This window comes from Salvia splendens, chromosome 7 (assembly GCF_004379255.2).
Source record: "Salvia splendens isolate huo1 chromosome 7, SspV2, whole genome shotgun sequence".
NCBI classification, from domain to species: Eukaryota; Viridiplantae; Streptophyta; class Magnoliopsida; order Lamiales; family Lamiaceae; genus Salvia; species Salvia splendens.
The window spans coordinates 10,960,305-10,979,352 of record NC_056038.1 but is presented as its reverse complement, the minus strand read 5'-3'; the positions used below and the strand labels follow the sequence as shown (position 1 = coordinate 10,979,352).

At 38.8% G+C, this 19,048-nt stretch overlaps 3 protein-coding genes and 1 non-coding gene across 4 annotated transcripts; 3 read left to right on the top strand and 1 right to left on the bottom strand.

Moving 5' to 3' along the window:
• The first annotated feature begins 1,523 nt into the window (after window positions 1–1,523).
• LOC121741954 (serine/threonine-protein kinase SRK2I-like) lies at window positions 1,524–7,770 on the top strand. Its single transcript, XM_042134944.1, has 8 exons — window positions 1,524–1,899; window positions 4,888–4,962; window positions 5,036–5,137; window positions 5,228–5,281; window positions 5,374–5,466; window positions 6,157–6,249; window positions 6,690–6,893; window positions 7,247–7,770. Exons 1-8 carry the CDS (start codon window positions 1,723–1,725, stop codon window positions 7,514–7,516), a joined length of 1,068 nt encoding a protein of 355 aa, XP_041990878.1. The 5' UTR covers window positions 1,524–1,722; the 3' UTR covers window positions 7,517–7,770.
• A 3,957-nt stretch (window positions 7,771–11,727) lies between these two features.
• On the bottom strand, window positions 11,728–11,799 carry TRNAW-CCA. The gene has a single exon. It is a non-coding gene; the product is annotated as a tRNA-Trp (tRNA).
• A 904-nt stretch (window positions 11,800–12,703) lies between these two features.
• LOC121811602 (pentatricopeptide repeat-containing protein At4g37170-like) lies at window positions 12,704–15,061 on the top strand. Its single transcript, XM_042212472.1, has one exon. It carries the CDS (start codon window positions 12,786–12,788, stop codon window positions 14,820–14,822), a length of 2,037 nt encoding a protein of 678 aa, XP_042068406.1. The 5' UTR covers window positions 12,704–12,785; the 3' UTR covers window positions 14,823–15,061.
• Window positions 15,062–16,754: 1,693 nt separating this feature from the next.
• LOC121811603 (L-ascorbate oxidase homolog) lies at window positions 16,755–18,813 on the top strand. The gene is made up of 6 exons (XM_042212473.1): window positions 16,755–16,895; window positions 17,008–17,117; window positions 17,185–17,458; window positions 17,537–18,333; window positions 18,406–18,484; window positions 18,562–18,813. The coding sequence occupies exons 1-6, from the start codon at window positions 16,755–16,757 to the stop codon at window positions 18,754–18,756; spliced, it is 1,596 nt and encodes a 531-aa protein (XP_042068407.1). The 3' UTR covers window positions 18,757–18,813.
• The last annotated feature ends 235 nt before the right edge of the window (window positions 18,814–19,048 follow it).

Here is a 19,048-nt window from a genome sequence, read left to right as displayed (position 1 = left end):
CACATATAATGTCAACTATAAGCTGTTGACATTTGATGTGCAGGCTATTGACATTTGATGTGCAGGGCTATTGACATTTGATGTGCAGGCTACACATCGTAGTTGACATCGCGTGAAAATTAAAAAAATTAAAAAAAAATTTAAAAAATTTTTTAAAAAATTTTTAAAAAAATAAAATTTTTTTTTTTTAGTTGTTGACATTTTAATACGAGTTGTTGACATTTGATATTCTGGCTATTGAAATGAAATGACGATAATACCCTTAGTTGATATAATCTACTTGTAGTTGACATTTCAAAATGAGTGGCTGAAAATGCATCTCAATTCTCAATTAAGCTAAAAAATCTCAACCTAACAAGACCCTATATATATATATATATATATATAGGGATATGATCAAAATAAGTATGTGTTTAAATCCAGAAATGCAGACCAAATCTCAGCCCTAGGATTAGATGATCTAATGGTCAATAATTAACCAAAAACACGGAAGATCATAATTAAGCAATTTTAGGTCATATTATAATATTTGGATTTAATGTCATACTAAGATCGTTTTAGGTCATGCTTTGTTAGCATGACCTACAAATTACCTAATTATGACCTAAAAGTGCCCTAATTATGATATTGTTCTGCGTTTCTGTATTTAAATCCAGTTTTGCATAGATCAAAACCCTATATATATATATATATATATATATATATCATGTAATTAATTATAAATGTATATATTCCATCCTAGAGATACCCAGATTTAATAGAGTATAGTATACATTCATTAGTCATATTTTAGATAGTGTTTTCTTTCTCGTAAATTATTTGGTAACAAGATTCAGAAATCATGTACATATAACAATTCAAGACATGGGCTAAATAGCAGTGTTTGTCTTTAGGAGGCACCTTACTTTGACTTTACAGTTTTGAAAATAAATCGTTCATAAAGATGAACTGTGTAATTAACTTTATACTACTATAAAATAAAGCATTTTCCCACACGCACAAAAGAAAGACCAAAAACATAAACAAATCTAATCAAAATACTAGCATTCCAATAAGACTAGACTTTAAATCATATGTAAGGCAGTTGAAACATTCACCGGTAACCTAATTAAATTATATTTAGACAGACCTAGTTTACTCATAGTGTCCATAAAAATCATTATCAATATAGAAAATATAAAATGTTTATTTATTGTTTCTATACTTGTATGCTTGCATTGAACACACAAAATGAACTTGAGACTTAAGGGACAATAATTAATGCTTTCAAAAAAGGGAACATAATGGAAAAAGAAACAAGCTACTTCTATTTCAAATACTCTCTCTAATTTTGAAGGTTATGATTGCAATTTTTTCTTTTAAAAAAGGAGAAAAAAAAGCATAATTATTATCTTAAAAATGTAAAAACAGAGAGCAGTTAGATAGAATCAAAGTTTATCCAAAGGAGGGGCAAAAGCGTCAATATGTGGTTGCAACAAACCCCCAATTACAAGTAAGCCGAATTCAACGCCTCTCAGCTCACACCAAACGACACCGTTATAGGTGCAGAAACCAAGGAGATAATAATCCGATCCTTGGACACCCACCGCCTCACTCTCTCTCTTCAAATCTGCCACCTCACCGACTTCATCAAATCGCCGATCATCCTCTGCACCGGCGCCGCCTCTCCGGCCCGGTAATGTGAGATAGCTAGCTGAGTTTCTGTCACAGGTTTTTACTGAAATGGATCGGTCAGGAATGCCACCGGGCCCCGGTATGGATATGCCGATCATGCACGATAGTGATCGCTATGACTTCGTCAAAGATATCGGCTCCGGTAACTTCGGCATCGCCCGATTGATGAGGGATAAGCAGACCAATGAGCTCGTTGCGGTTAAGTATATTGAGCGAGGCGATAAGGTCGGTTTTAACTTAACTTCCTCCTTTTTTCTGTTACTCTTAACTTCTCTATCAAATATTTGATGGATTTATGCTCGGAACTATGGTATTACCCCGACTTGGTTTCAGTTATTCTTTATTTGTTTTAAGCTGGAAAGTTGATGTTTTGGTGGCAGTTTTATTTCTTATTGGCGAGCTATTAATGGAAACAAAAGATAAAAATATGTGAAACTTTAATAATCAAGAACTTCCTTGTTTTAGTCGACACTTTGTTCTCCCCAAATTTTTATAGTCCAATTTTAGAAACTCGGGCAGTAACGAAGATCTATGGCAAGGATCCAGTTTGCTCAGGGTTCTTTGGAGCAGTGAAAGCGGAGTTAGATGCACTTGGCTTGGGAATTGGGAGAAATTTAATAGCCTTTCGTAGCTGCCTTTCCCATACTCGATCAGCAAATTGGGAAGGTTGAGAATGTATCCTCTGCTCTTATGTCAACTATTTATTATCTACTATAATTTACCATAAATGTATCTACAGTGTTACAAATAACTATACCAATTACTATGGGAATGTGATTTTAGGAAAGCAGCTGCCTCTGCTATGGAAACGCAAAAGACTAATTTCTTGCACTTGTTGCGATTCATGTAACTGATATATGACCAGCTGTGAAGACATTAGTAGATAAACTTTGGGTGAACATGATGTATGAGAATTGAGCTGGATTCCACGGATTAAATGCATTGAGATAAAGCTTCCATGGTTACATAGATTTGCTCTGTAGAATTAATATAACTTAACAAAGTAATGAGAAACAACAGCTCATTCAGTTAGCCCTCTCTCATTATGTTCCAAGAAGAGAACCTCTACATTTGGAAGGTTGAAGATTCTGCTGCAACCCCGAAATCATAGAGCCGTTAAGAAGATGTTAATGAGTAGTAAGTCGGATTAAAAAACCTAGTCACTTCACATATTATCCCAAATAGGTTTCAACCAATATTTAACCAAATCTTCTGATTTCTTGACTGCTTTTTTTCTTTTGTTACTGTTCATACAACTTTGATATTTTGCTTCCAATTCTTCGTTCTGATTACGGATGTTAGCTTCGAGGATCTCACCAGTGCCCATGTGTATTTGGATATTTTGTAATATTCATTCAGTCCACTTATTATTTTACTCCAGAGAATAAGATATTGGCCTGCAGGCGTGATCTTGATCTTGATAAGCATATAAGATAGGGAGCCATAACATAACCCAAAACCATGGTCAGATGTAAAATGGTTGAATCACTCTTATATGCCACACCACACTTTCATGTTGAACGGGTGTGGGTTTCGTATCAGATCTTGTCACCACCTTTGCCTCCTCCCCAAATTACAACAGTATGTATGTGTGAATGGAAGTGTGTTGCCATTTCCTCTTCGGTTCTTCCCAGTCTTTTACTGGTCTCAAAAAATTGACTTTGGATCTTTTAGGTGATTTTGAAGGCTAAAGTACTCAGTAAATTTTCTCAACTTGGGAGCTGCCAAAGCTTGGATATGGCCGATAAATTTGGTGACTGACTTTGTGTTTTTAATGGACAATATTTAATAAATTATATTAATCCTCGCCAAAGTATGTTATGTACGATAATAGTACTGGTCCAAGATTTGTTTCATGATACTAAAATGATAACAATAGCCGGCATTGTGAGAAATGTTTTGACAGGTTAAATATCCGGATACTCGTCATGTAGCAGTGACTGATAGGTTGGAAGTAAGTTTTGTAAGGACTTTGATGTCGATCAAATCTAAAGGAGTTATGGCATGTTTACTTCTTGATATCAAGATATATTTATCTTTAGTGATAGTTTGGTTAGTATTTATCTTTTATTGTTTGATGAGACATGTTAATCTTTAAGATTAGATTTATATTTAAAGTATTGTGTCTTTTAATAATTATAGTAGTAATAGGAGTCTTTTGTCTTCTCATAAAACCTTCACCAGATTAGATAGGTGGTATCCGGAATATTAGTGAAGTCCAGCATGTAGCTGTTAAGGCCCTCTTCGGAGGTGGCATTACATTTGTAATTATATTTTGTTTGAGTGTTTCTTTATTCAAGTAGTTCAATTTAGTCTTGTTAGTCACTTTCTCGGTTCTGCTCCATTAAACTTCCAGCAGTATGACTTTTATCTCTAACAGATGTCCTTATGTTTATCGCTTGCATAAGCTATAAATTGAAGACTTGTTCTGAAGGATAAAATTTAGGAAGGCAAAGAGATGAACAATTTGAATTGCATATTGATCAGTAAATGACTAAAGAACTTTTGGAGTTTGTGGGTACCTAGTGGAACCCTAACTCTTATTGTATGCCTTTGCATGGAACATTAACAAAACATGGGATATATTAGAGTAGATAAGTTTTAAAATATTTCTTCCACATTTTTGATAGTAAGTTGCAATTTTTTTATCTGGCATACCCAAGCTGTGTGTTGTTTGTCATAGGTTAAAGTTAAAACTCCCTAGAAAATAACACAATCAATCAGTGAAATTAGGACAACATTATGTGGGATGCATTCTTACCAACTGAAATGGAACATGTCAGAAAGGAGAGCTTAAGGACATGAAGAAAAGTTTATGCTGTTAGTATATAAGAAAAGTACTGTATCTGTAACTGCCTAACTAGTGGAAAATGACATTATGTTGCCATACACTGTCATACACAGATGGTAGCATATAGTTATCTGACTTCTAATGTGCTGGTGCTTGTCGTTAGCTATTTGTACACGTGTTTTGAGTGAAAAATGGGTAAATGAGTCAGTTATAATCGTAGTAGAGTTTGTGCTTATGCTAATCAGCTATAGAATGGATTTTAATTCCCCTAAAAAAATATCCACGTGGTTCTACCATTTACTATTGATGCTGCTCTGTCTTTGATTTCACGAAGGATGATCTAAGATTGACAAGATTTTTTTTATTGGTTCTTTAGTTGGTTTTCAAAGATTAGCATGTAATTATCTGGATAACTTTTGCAGATAGATGAGAATGTTCAGAGAGAAATTATCAATCACAGATCTTTGAGGCACCCAAACATTGTCAGATTTCGAGAGGTTTGTTGCTGATACTCTTGACATTTAAGCGACTTTGATTATATTAACTGTACTCTTAAATACTCTGCTTTAGGTGATTCTAACACCCATCCATCTTGCTATTGTGATGGAATATGCATCTGGTGGAGAATTATTTGAGCGCATATCTAATAAAGGACGATTCAGTGAGGATGAGGTTCTTTTACTTACTGTGATGTGTTTGTTTCCTGGTGTACATATGGCTTTTGAGTAACTCGGTTCTTATTTGCAATCTTTTCTCATGCAGGCTCGTTTCTTCTTTCAACAACTTATATCTGGAGTGAGCTACTGTCATTCAATGGTATCAAATTCTTCAGTTAGAAATACTTTCCATCACAATCTCTTAGGATACAACTTTAATTTGATTTATCTTTTCATATTCCCTTACAAAAGCAAATATGTCATCGAGACTTGAAGCTGGAAAACACACTGTTGGATGGGAGCCCGGCTCCTAGGCTGAAGATATGTGATTTTGGGTATTCCAAGGTAGTTGCCAAATCTGTTTTCTACTCCATCTAATCTGTTGGTATCATAATTCCCCATTTTCTGAGATTTTAAATGGGAAAATGTCTAAACTATTTAAATTTTATCAAAAATGTTTGAAATATAAAAAGATCATTTTCAATCTCAAATTATTATCATCTTGTAAAAAAATGTCTGAAACCATTGAAATATCAAGTGAAGTCATGAATAATCGCTAAGTGATAAAAATATGTCCTGAGATTTCTTTGCTGGCTCAGAAATGTTGGCGTGGCTCGCTGCATGTCTCCACACTGAACATACATATTCAGGCCAGGCCAGGCCAGGCCAGTTTTTAATAAAATTTAATTAATATTTCCACTGTGACATCCGACAAGCCACGTCAGCGTTCAGCAGCTGGAAAATGAACACCAGAATTTTTTTATAAATTATCGATAATTCATGACTTGAGCTGATATTTTCTATGGTTCATGACATTTATGATAAATTAACTATTGATGGTTAATGATTTAATTGACATTTTAAAAAATGTAGAGCTTTTTTTATATAGAAAAGAAATGTTTGGGGTAAAAGGGATATTTTCCTTTTCTAAATCGAGGATTTCACATTTTTCTCAGAGATATTATTTTATCATTTTTTACGCCTGGTTATCAGAAATTTTCTGTTAATTATCTGATTATAAATGTCCCTTTACAGTCTGCTTTGCTGCATTCACAACCAAAATCTACAGTGGGTACTCCTGCATATATTGCTCCTGAGGTGCTACACAGAAAAGAATATGATGGCAAGGTAAAACAACTCCTGGCATACTGAGTAATACTTGAAAACCATATTGTAAGCATATTATTTCTTTCTGTCTTTCTTAGGTGCTAATCCAATTCTCATACCAAATTGTTACATGCTCTCCATTTTCTCATATACTAAATTGTAAATGCTCTCATTTTCTCATGCTGAATCGGTGAATGCTTCCTCCTGGTCCAACTGTTTAACAACCTAAGTTGTTCCCAAAACAAATAGCTATTCACCTAGGATTCCTCAATTCACTTTTCTTTACATATCTTTTTTAATCTTCTAAGTTGGTACGTGGCAATTCTTTAGTCTATGAATTGGTTTACCTGTTCAATGATAATGTTTATATTTGAATCTTTTGTCTATGCTTTTGTTTCCCTGTGATTCCTTTACTGTGTAATAATGTTTATATTTGAATCTTAATGCTACTTCTGTTTCAGATTGCAGATGTGTGGTCCTGTGGAGTGACATTGTATGTTATGCTGGTTGGTACCTATCCGTTTGAAGATCCTGAAAACCCAAAGGACTACCGTAAGACAATTCAGAGAGTCATAAATGTTCAGTATTCTATTCCAGAGCATGTCAATATATCTGCGGAATGTCTGCATCTGATTTCGAGGATCTTTGTGGGTGATCCTGCTCAAGTGAGTGATTTGATCCTTGACTTGCATTTCTATTTTTTGAAAGTTTGAATTTTAATCTGTCTTCATATACGAGATTGCCTCTGTAAGATGTCTACCTAATCTGTTCCATCTATCCGGTCATAACTAAACACATACTACTTGATATAGTTTTAACTTGAAAGAATTTGTCCCAGCAATAAAAATAAATACTGGAGACTGAATTTAGGTCTCACACTGCCTTCAAAATAAAATGAGTTATGGAAAAAGTGAACAATGGTTCATCTTTTCGTTTCCAAACAAAAGTGGGTAGCTTTCTATTTTTGGTCATTTATATTTGCTCAGTATTCGAGTGTTGGTGAATTGTGATGTGTCAGCGCATCACCATACCTGAGATCAAGAACCATGTGTGGTTTCTGAAGAACCTCCCAGCAGATCTGATGGACGATACGACAATGGGCGACCAATTTGAAGAGCCGGAGCAGCCTATGCAGAGCCTTGAAACCATCATGCAGATAATCTCGGAGGCTACCATACCTCCAGCAGGTTTGTACAACCTGGACATGATGGACGATGACTTGGAAGACCTAGACTCTGATCCTGATCTTGATCTTGACAGCAGTGGGGAGGTCATTTATGCAATGTGACTACGTAAAACACGTATCGAGGGGCAATAGTGTCAGTATAGCGTTCCTGTTTTATGGTGAGGGGACGATATAGTGTTGAGAATATACAGAGAGAGCTTATAGTCCTTGCTTTCTTATGGCATCGCTCTCTTGTCTACTACTTTATGGCATGTTTTATTCCACTCTATTTCGTATGCACTGAGCTGTACAACTGTTTGCGGAGCTTGTAATAATTTTCAGTCATTGTGTGTATCGTTTAATATTGGTTATTTTAACAAGTCTAGCACCGTCTGTTCTGGATAATATATAATCTCAGAATAAGATCAAATGTCAGATTTTCAATCTAAAAAAGCATTTGGTACTGTAGAACAACATGTGAATGTTCGGCATGGAGGGAAGATCACCACACCAATCCTTCTATATGTCAAGTGATGAGAAAGAATCATATACTAGGCTAGGCTAGGCTAGGCTAGGCTGGAAAATGCCTATGTAAGAGCATCTCCAATGGCGGACATCCGGTCGGACGTCGCGACGGGCGACCGGGACGTCCGCCATTGTGGCGTTTAGGGTCGGATACGGACGTCCCGTGAGGACGTCGGGTGTCCTCGGACGTCGGCGCGACGGGCGGGCGGACGTCCGCCATTGTGGCGTCCAGTCGGACGTCCGGTCGGACGTCTCGTTTTTAAATTTTTTTTTTAAACTCTATATATACGGCTCGTCGAATTTTATTTCATTCGCACCACTTGTGTTAACAAGTTACACTCTCTACATCTCTAATTTCAAGTATATCTAGAATGTCTAGTGAAAGTGATAGCGAGAATGAGTTGGAGGTCGCTGTTGAAGGTGCGATAGAGAGGCTGCTACAACAGAGGTTGCAGCGGCGGTACCTCGGCCGATCCATCGTCGAACTCAAGTACCCCGTGACCACATTGCTGCACATATTCGGTTGTATGCGGACTACTTCGCTCCGCAACCGCGTTTTGGGGAAGCCTTATTCTGGCGACGCTTTAGGATGCATCGTCCACTGTTTCTGCACATCGTGGGTGCTTTAAAGAGAAGATACCTGTATTTTAGGATCAGAGAGGATGCAGCTGGCAAACCCGGACTCACGCCCTTGCAGAAGTGCACTGTCGCAATCAGACAACTGGCGTATGGAGGCGCGGCCGACATGTTTGACGAGTACCTCCACATTGGCGAGTCGACAGCCGTCGAGTGTCTGCAGAATATTTGCGCGGGCGTGAGAGCGATATTCGGGGAGCGGTATCTTCGGAGTCCGAGCCCCGAAGACTGCCAGATGCTGATAGATATGCATGGGTCGGTGCACTGGTTCCCTGGGATGTTGGGCAGCATAGATTGTATGCATTGGGAGTGGAAGAACTGCCCCGCCGCCTGGAAGGGGATGTACACTACCGGCTTCAAAGCCAAGCATCCCACGATGATCCTTGAAGTTGTAGCTGACTACCGGTTGTAGATATGGCATGCTTATTTTGGAGTCGCCGGATCCAACAACGACATCAACGTTCTCCAGTCGTCGCCCCTGTTCAACGCTCAGTGCAATGGCGTTGGTCCCGCCATCAGTTTCGTCGCCATCGGCAACCAGCATAATATGGGGTACTATTTGGCGGATGGGATATACCCAAACTGACCCGTCTTTGTGAAGTCAATCAAGCATCCGCTCGGACAAAAGAAGACATACTTTGCGAGCCGTCAGGAAGCAGCGCGCAAGGATGTGGAGCGGGCATTTGGTGTGCTCCAGAGTCGGTGGGCGGTTGTGAAGGGTCCTGCACGGCTGATGTGTAATTTTCGAGTTTTAATATCAAGTGTATAATCACACAAGTTTAATTAATTAGCTCTAATATTACAATCTATCTGCAAGAGTACAGAGTCGACTGTAGTACTTCGAGTGTCGAACCACAGGGAGCCGTAGGTTATTTAACAAGAATTGACAAAATTAATAAACTAAATTTACAAACTAAGGTACGAAAATGGAGAAACTCAAGAGAAAAAGAACGTCGCTCCTAATATGCTCCAGATGTGAATTAACTTAACAGACCAATTAACCTATGGGTTAACGATTAATCTAATGAAAGTTGTAAAAATCTCGTTCATTCTACTCACACTGAACATGTTCATAGATGCTTGAATTTAACCTTGCTGAACACTAAGATCAAATTCGTACTCATCAGATTATCACTCCTACAGACGCATAGTAAGCTCTAATCCAACTTCTAAGTTCCAACGTACATAATTCATTTACAAAATCAATTGAACATTCCTACAGACGCATAGTAAATGTACAACAATTATTGTAACGACATGTAAATCAACTTATCCAAGATTCATATGCTGAACACGATACAAATCTCAAACTCTTTATCTACGTTTCCACCTTTTAACCAAGTTAAAGAGACATTGGCTAAGAGATAAGATTGAATAATAAATCAGGCCGGAATTATTATTCAAAGTAAAAAGCACCGTAGAAAAGATCATAGAAAAACATTAATCCATAGAATCCTAAAGTAATTCACATCTTTCACAAATTAGGAGCAACGGAAGAGCTTAGCCTAAGCACATGGTAATAATAACAATTACAACCGTAGGAAGCTTGCTCTTGTTGAGTAGAATGGAAATATGGAGATGGATCGTCGGAATGTTGGTCGGAATTTCTTCCTTCTCTTCTTCCTTCTCTTCTTCCTCCTCCCTTTCTCTCCTGCCAAAAAAACGTCCAATCCGTCCCTTTCTCTCTGTATTTATTTTTGCAGCCTTTTTTCCCTCTTCTCACAACCGTCCCCTCACTCTCTCTCTGGAACCGTCTGCTACAGTAACTGCTGCAGTGCTGCTACAGTACTGCTACAGTACTGCTACAGTACCCCCTACAGTAACAGCCACTTGCAGTTAGATTTGAAATACCCGGCCGGGTGTATTATTGGGCATAAAATTCACCCGGCCGGGTGGCCAATTTTGAGGACTTCCTGGAATTTTCGTATTCTGAACATTATACCCGGCCGGGTAGAATTATTAGGCATAAAATACACCCGGCCGGGTGGCCAATTTTGAGAGCTTTCTGAACCGTTTTTTCACCATCCGAGCTTCATTCCTACACCGTAAAACATACTTTTGCAAGCATCAAACTATATAAATCATGTAAAGTTAGGGGAATAAAAATGTACAATTTAATTCACATCAACGGCAGTGGTATATTCCCAACATCGGCGATATCATGTACGCATGTATCATAATGCACAACATGATTGTCGAAAATGAAGCTGCGGAACTGACTCAGTGGACCAACGAAGATGATACGGGTGCAGGTCCAAGTCACGGCGTGGCCACCGCGAATGTGAATATGGGGGTACCTCATGGAGAGGTCGCGCGGCTGCGTGCATTTGCCGACATGCGGCAAACAGATGCTCATGTTCGACTTCAGCAGGATATCATCGAAGAGGTTTGGACTCGGAGGGGTTGACGTGATAATGTATGAAGTTTTTTTTTATTAGTATGCAATTTTTTTTTTCGAATCATGTATGTTTTTTCCGATGAAGTTGTTAATTTTTCCGATGAAGTTGTTAATTTTTCCCGTAATTTTTTAATGTATGAGGTTTGGACTCGGAGGGGTTGACGTCCAATTTTATTTCCGTAAATGTAAATTGTTTTATTTGTAAATGTATGATTTTTTTTTTTTTGCGGGATGTCCTAGTGGGAAGGGCGATGGGAAGGGCGGACATAGGAGGGGATGTCCTAGTGACTTGGCAGTGAGATGAGAAGTCCTAGTGACGTGGCAGGAGGTGTTTTTGGGATGTCCTAGTGGGATGTCCGCCCACTGGAGATGCTCTAAAGGCATGCCTAGGTTGAAAAAAATATTCTATCAACAACATTATACTTCCAGATACTTATATGTTAGTTCTTACTATCTGGTGCATTTGCTGATAATTGTGATAAATATTCGTGTTTGAATCAAGCTGTATCTTAACTTCATTATTTTGTAATTGTAAAGCACTGTAATTAGTTTATTTTGGCAAAGTATTGGGGAAATGAGTCAAGTGAGGAGAATCATCATAATATTCATTCATTTGCCGCCGAGAAAATAATAGTAATTCCTAAACGTTTATTGTTGTATTCAAAATTGAAGTAATATTTAATGCAAATCAGACTCAGTTATATATTAAAACAACGAAATAGAAATATCATAAAAAGTTTAATGAAAAAATTGGAGCCGTATGGAATCAGGAAATTGAACCCGACGTGAATCGAACACGCAACCTTCTGATCTGGAGTCAGACGCGCTACCATTGCGCCACGGATCCTGGCGGTGATATTTTGTGTAAACTAAATTAATACATACGTTATGATTTAAGTCAGTTTTTGAGATCAGCTGAGTATTCCTCTACTTACAAATTGATACTACTAGAATTTTACACGAACTGAGACATTTGATTCTTATTTTCCGTACATTTTTAGTATTTGAGTTATCTCCAAAATTAATCCATAAATTTTCATTTTTAATACTATTTTTTGTAATATTTTTATTTATTTTATTAATTTTCTAATTAAAACGTATCATTCACTATTAAAATTATTTTTTTTAACGGATTAAATATAATTGAATGGATTATTATTAATTTTAGGGCAAATTGCCTAAAAAGTCACAAACTTTGGGGAAAGTTTGGTTTTTCCCACAAACGGTAAAAGTTGCGCCTAGAGTCACAAAATTTATCGGATCGTGCAAATTTCCCTGACTACCCGACCTGACGACATTCAGTTAAAAACTTATCCCACGTGGCATGCCGGAAGCGTGATTTGGCAAAATATCTGACTCGGCACAAAACGACATCGTTTTTTTTATTGAATCTTCTTTATACGTCGCTGATTTCATCCCCAAACTGTTTGTCGACGATTTCTCTCTTGTCGATTACGTTTTCCGTCGATTGAATTGAGGTTGCGCTTTCAAAATCAGCCAAAAAGAGGTTATATTACATGAGTTCAGAAATTTTGCCAAGTCACGCCTCCGGCATGCCAAGTGGGATAAGTTTTTAAAGGAAATATGTCGTCAGGTCGGATAGTTTGAAAAATTTGCACGATCCGATAAAGTTCGTGACTTTAGACGCAACTTTTATAGTTCGTGCAAAAAACCAAACTTTTCCCAAAGTTGGTGACTTTTTAAGTAATTTCCCTTTAATTTTATTTCTTCAAATGGAGTACTTTGTTTAATTGGCTCTTTTCCGGCATGGGTTGAAACTTGAAAGTGTCAGTATGTGGAAGAAAGGCGTCAAGTAAATCTATCAGTGAAGCAATGAAGCGAAATCCATTTCAGCTTCGAAAATTACTCGGCTGTTCGTATTCTTCCACACCCCATTCCATTCAACTAACACCATCGCCAAATCCTTTCTTTGCACCGATTCACTCGGGCAGAGATGCCGATTTCATTGAAACCATCCAACATCTCTGCCACCAGAAACGATTGAAAGACGTGATTCCATTCCTAGAAAATCAAGTTCGCCCCCCTCCCGCTGCTTATTCTAAAATCCTGCAGCTCTGCATTGAGAAAAGGGCTCTAAATGAGGGCAAAAGAGTCCATGACTATATCAATCGCTCTGGTTTCCTGGCTGGAGTGTTTATCTCCAACAAGATTCTTGAGCTGTATTGCAAATGTGGCAGTATGTCGGATGCCCGCAAGCTGTTTGATGAAATGGGCGAGAGGGATTTGTGTTCTTGGAACACTTTGATATCGGGCTACGTGAGATTAGGCATGGTTTTAGAAGCAAGGGAGCTGTTCGATGAAATGTCTGAAAGAGACAACTTTTCGTGGACGGCCATGATTTCAGGCTACGTGAAGCATAAACAACCTTGGCATGCCTTGGAGCTGTACAGATTAATGCAGAGAAATGAGCATCTCATGTGCAATAAGTTCACCGTGTCTAGTGTCCTCACGGCTTCGGCTGCCATGCATTCGTTGCGGTTAGGGAAAGAGATTCATGGGCGTATAATCAGAACAGGGTTGGATTCTGATGCTGTGGTTTCGAGTGCTCTGATGGATGTGTATGGGAAGTGTGGGAGCCTAAACGAGGCAAGGTACATTTTTGATAGGGTAGAAGGGAAAGACATTGTGGTTTGGACAGCAATGATTGATCGGTATTTTGGAGATGGGAGGTGGGAAGATGGCCTTTCTTTGTTTTCTGATTTCTTGTGTTGTGGGATTAGCCCTAACGAGTACACGTTTGCAGGGGTTTTGAACGCGTGCGCTCATCAAACTGCCGAGGAATTAGGCAGGCAGGTCCACGGGCACATGATGCGAATTGGGTTTGATCCGTGCTCTTTTGCGGCTAGCTCGCTTGTGCATATGTATGCCAAGTGTGGTAGCGTGGATAGAGCCGATAAAGTGTTCAAGTGGCTGCCTAAGCCTGATTTAGTCTCGTGGACCTCGTTGATCAATGGATATGCTCAGAGTGGGCAGCCCCATGAAGCTCTTAAGCTGTTTGATATGCTGCTTAAGTCTGGCACTCAGCCTGATCATGTTACGTTTGTAGGTGTTTTATCTGCTTGCACTCATGCAGGTTTAGTCGATAAAGGTCTCGAATGTTTCCACTTGATAAAGGAGAAACATGGGCTACTTCTCACTGCTGACCACTATGCTTGTGTGGTTGATCTCTTGAGTCGTTCGGGAAGATTCAAGGAAGCACAGGATATGATTCGTTCAATGCCTATGAAAGCCGACAAGTTTCTGTGGTCTTCTTTACTTGGTGGATGCAGGATTCATGGGAACTATGAAATTGCAGAGCAAGCTGCGGAAGCCTTGTTTGAGATTGAGCCGGAGAATGCAGCTACTTACGTCACTCTTGCTAATATCTACGCCACTGCAGGGAAGTGGAATGAAGTGGCGAAGGTTAGACAACTGATGGATGAGAGAGGAGTGGTGAAGAAACCTGGCATGAGTTGGGTTAACATCAACAGAAAGGTCCATGTCTTTTTGGTTGGAGATGAATCCCATCCAAAATCGAAAGATATATTGAAATATTTGGGTGAGATCTCAAAGAGGATGAAGGAAGAAGGGTTTGTTCCTCACACGAATTACGTGCTGCATGATGTAGAGGAGGAGCAGAAAGAGCATAATCTGTCCTACCACAGTGAAAAACTTGCTGTGGCATTTGGCATCATCAGCACTCCTCCTGGAACACCGATCAAGGTTTTCAAGAACTTGAGGACATGCATGGACTGCCACACAGCCCTTAAGTTCGTGTCAAGGATTGCTGAGAGGAAAATAACCGTACGGGATTCGAGTAGGTTCCATTGTTTCGAGTCTGGGAGGTGTTCTTGCCAAGATTACTGGTGATCCCTCAGATATGGAGGGAGGAGGTGTGCTTTCATTTTTCTGTGGTTTGAAGTTTGTATTCTTAGTCTTATTATTTCTTTATCATACTTTATAAAGTGGCTTAGTTGATTGGAGTTTGATTGGTACTTGTTGCTGATGAAATCTAGCCTTTTCTTTTAAAATAGGTCATTTTCTTGTTGTACCATCAACTATTTGTATTCATGGATTAAAGGAACTGAACTCTTCTTATACAATACAGGTTAATTAAGAGGAAAGTTATGTGATTGTAAATGCAGGTTAACTAAGACTCATCTATTACAAACAAAAGTTGATTGCCTAGGAAACCAAAAACTGGACACACACACACACTAGCCATATCATTTGAATGAATAGGAAAAATCAACATCTTATTCCCAGTTTGAATCTGGTATTATAAATGAATACGACCAGTGGTCAATAGATCATTTCTCCTCTCGTATCCAAGATTAGCGTCGTACTTTTAATTCGGTGCAGATTTTAAGAAATGTGAAATAAAAAGACTGAAAATAGTTAGTAGAATATGTACACAAGATAAGGATAATTTTTTTTTTATGTCAGTAAATGATAGCTCGTGTAAATCTCAGTTGCTATTATGACAGCTCGTCATCTCTTTAAATAAATCATGTTTCAGTCACTTGTGCATTAATACTCTCTCAGTCTCTCTATTCTGAATCTGATGATCGTTATCACTTATCAATTATTTATGGGCATGCATTAGTATAGGATACAACTCTAATTCTTTGTCTTATATTTTATATTTTTGCATAAACTCCATTTAATTTTACAAGTATAGTAAAACCAATACGGAGTATGATCTATGAAATGTTAATTATATAGTACATGAAAGGGATATGCATTAATATATTTTCACCAAAATTCAAGGCCAAAGTGGTTGTACTTTTATTGGAAGCATCTCTTGTTAGTTCTATGCAAATAATGTCAGGCATGCGTTTAATTAAGTTAATTAACACATAGCTAAAGTTATTGTTTTTTTCAATATTAGTAGTTGTAATTTTTATTCGTTGCTTTTCTACATTGGAAATCCTCGAAATTTTTTTTCTAGATCTAATCATTTATGATCCATGTCCCTACACCTTAGAGATAATAATGCTTCAAAATATGAAAACATGAATTCTGTTATATTATAGATCCAGATATTTAGAACTCACTCTAATAACTTCTGCAAGTAGCTTTACATTGAAATTTTAAAAAAATTAGAAAGGCCTAGAATACTAATACTAGTCCTAAAAAATATAGAAGTCAAACTAAATGCATTCTTAAAACTAATGAAGAAGATGTCTCTAAATTAACGTATAAGTGAAGCATGTCGCTTCGGTAGAGGAAAGCGTTTCCGGTTGAAAGAAGGTCCTTTGGGGATTAAAAAAACCGAAATCAATAGTGATTTTTAAGATGTTAGATTCAAATTAAATCGATAAAATGACAGAATTAATAGTTAACATATACTAATCATTTTAATTTCTGGGGATTTTTTTCATACACAAGAAAAAATAGACTTCTTTTACAGGACTAGTGAACTTTTTTTCAATCATATTATTGGCATTATTGAATTTGACTCGATGAAAAAAACTTTATGATCCTGATTTCGAATTTCAAGAACCCTAACTAAGAATTGGAAAATTCCTCGTTCATTGGTATAACACGTTAATATACTATTAATATTGGAATAGTAAAATTTCAGATCCGCACTCAACGTCCGAGGTTTTTTGGGTTTCCAATAAATCTGTTTTTATACCCGTTTAAGCCTAAACAGATAGAGAATTTGAAGGAAGATCTACTCTAAATTCTCTACTTGTTTTTTGCAATAATCATCGCTCAAATCCGGTAAATTCAAAGTCCAATCTGCCATTTGCTTATAATTCTTGATTTGAGGCACAATAATCTGAGGTTGGAGATATGAGGAGCAGGATGATACTATTACTAATAGTATCATTGATTGGATTTTGGAGTGGTTTAGTCTCAGGTGAAGATGCTTATATGTACTACACATGGACTGTCACATACGGCACAGCTGCACCACTCGGTGTCCCTCAACAGGTCATTACTCTACTATTGTTTTATTGGCAAATGAAGAGAAATTTAAAGATTCGCCCTTTAGTCTCAGGCATTACCATTATATCTTTTTGCAAAATAATGTGTTAATTTTCAGGTTATTCTCATCAATGCCCAGTTTCCTGGACCCAATCTTGATTGTGTGACCAATGACAACATCATCCTTACCCTCATCAACAAATTGGACCAGGATTTCCTTCTCACATGGTGAGGCTGAGGGTCTTCCTTTTTTGTTTTTAATATGACTTATATACATATTTATAAATAAATTCAGGAATGGCATCAAGCAGAGAAAGAATTCATGGCAAGACGGTGTGTTGGGAACCAACTGCCCCATCCCTCCCAACTCCAGCTACACCTACAAGTTCCAAACTAAGGACCAAATCGGCACCTACACCTACTTCCCCTCCACTCTCATGCACCGAGCAGCCGGAGGCTTCGGCGCCCTCAACGTATACGCCAGGTCCGTCATCCCCGTCCCCTACCCCACCCCCGACGGAGACTTCACCCTTCTCATCGGTGACTGGTGGTACTCATCTACTCACAAGGTTAGCCTTTTCCATATCATACATCACATCGACATGACAAATTGGTGATCATCCTGACTCTTCTATAACCCATTTCAGGCGCTGCAGCTGACGCTGGATTCAGGAATGCCGTTGCCTTACCCCGAAGGCATCCTCATTAACGGCCAGAATGCATCCACGTTGAGCGGCCATCCAGGGAAGACATACATGTTCCGGGTCTCCAACGTGGGGCTTTCGACGTCGTTTAACTGGAGGATCCAAGGGCATCAAATGAAGGTGGTGGAGGTTGAAGGGTCACACGTCATCCAGAACACATACGACTCGATAGACGTGCACGTGGGGCAGAGCGTGACCGCTCTAGTCACCTTGGATCAGCCTCCCATGGACTACCGCATTGTCGCATCCACCATATTCACCGACTCCCCGCTCCTCACCGCCACCGCAATATTGCATTATTCCAATTCACAAGGCATTGTTGCGGATATGCCGCCGGGAGGAGGAGGAGGAGGCGACGTGGAGTGGTCGGTGGAGCAGGCGAGATCGTTCAGGTGGAACCTGACCGCCAACGCGGCCAGGCCGAATCCGCAGGGCTCGTTCCACTACGGGGAGATCAACACGACGAGGACTTTGTTGGTGGCCAATTCAGCGCCGGTTATTGAGGGGAAGCAGAGGTATGCGGTGAATGGGGTGTCTTACGTCAACCCGGACACGCCGCTGAAGCTGGCGGATTATCTGAACATCAGCGGCGTGTTCAGGCTAGACGGGGCATGGGAGGGTGAGCTTGCCACTGCTGTGGTGGGAACTGCCCTCCATGACTTCGTCGAGATCGTCTTCCAAAACCACGAGGACGCCATCCAGACGTGGCATCTCGATGGCTACGATTTCTGGGTTGTCGGGTAGGTATGTAATCATCAAGTATGCTTTAGAGAGTTACAATCATTAATAGTATTAAGCATTGTGCTGTGCAGATTCGGAAAGGGAAATTGGACGGAGAGCAGCAGGGAAGGGTACAATCTGGTTGATGCTTTCACTAGACACACAGTGCAGGTGGTGTTGATAGAAATTCCATCCGAAAATCAATTTCAATTGGGGATATATTTATATTTGTTTGATTTTTCCAACAGGTGTATCCAAAGTATTGGAGTGCAGTGTTGGTGTGGATGGACAACCAAGGGATGTGGAATTTGAGGTGTAGTATGTGGGGGAGGCAGTATCTAGGGCAGCAATTGTATATCAGAGTGTATGATCCGGTGCACAGTCTTTCTAATGAATACCACATGCCTACCAATGCTCTTCTCTGCGGCCGAGCCCTCCCTTAAATTTCTAACACTTTACCTCATTTTATTGACTTGTTGGTATTTTTTTGGTTGCCTTGTAGCCCCAAGTTTTATTTCTAGCTAACACTCTATAGCTCTTTGAGCTTTCTGGAGGGACTACCTATTTTGCTTTTTCGTAACAACACTCCTTAAAACCTCTAATTACTTAAATAATAGGAGTAGTACTAGTTAATGAAGTAAAAAGGAAAAGTACAAGTACTCCATAAAACGAAGCAAGACAAGTTAAATTTACCTTTGGAAAACACATAATTTCCTATTGAGTTACCTAACATAA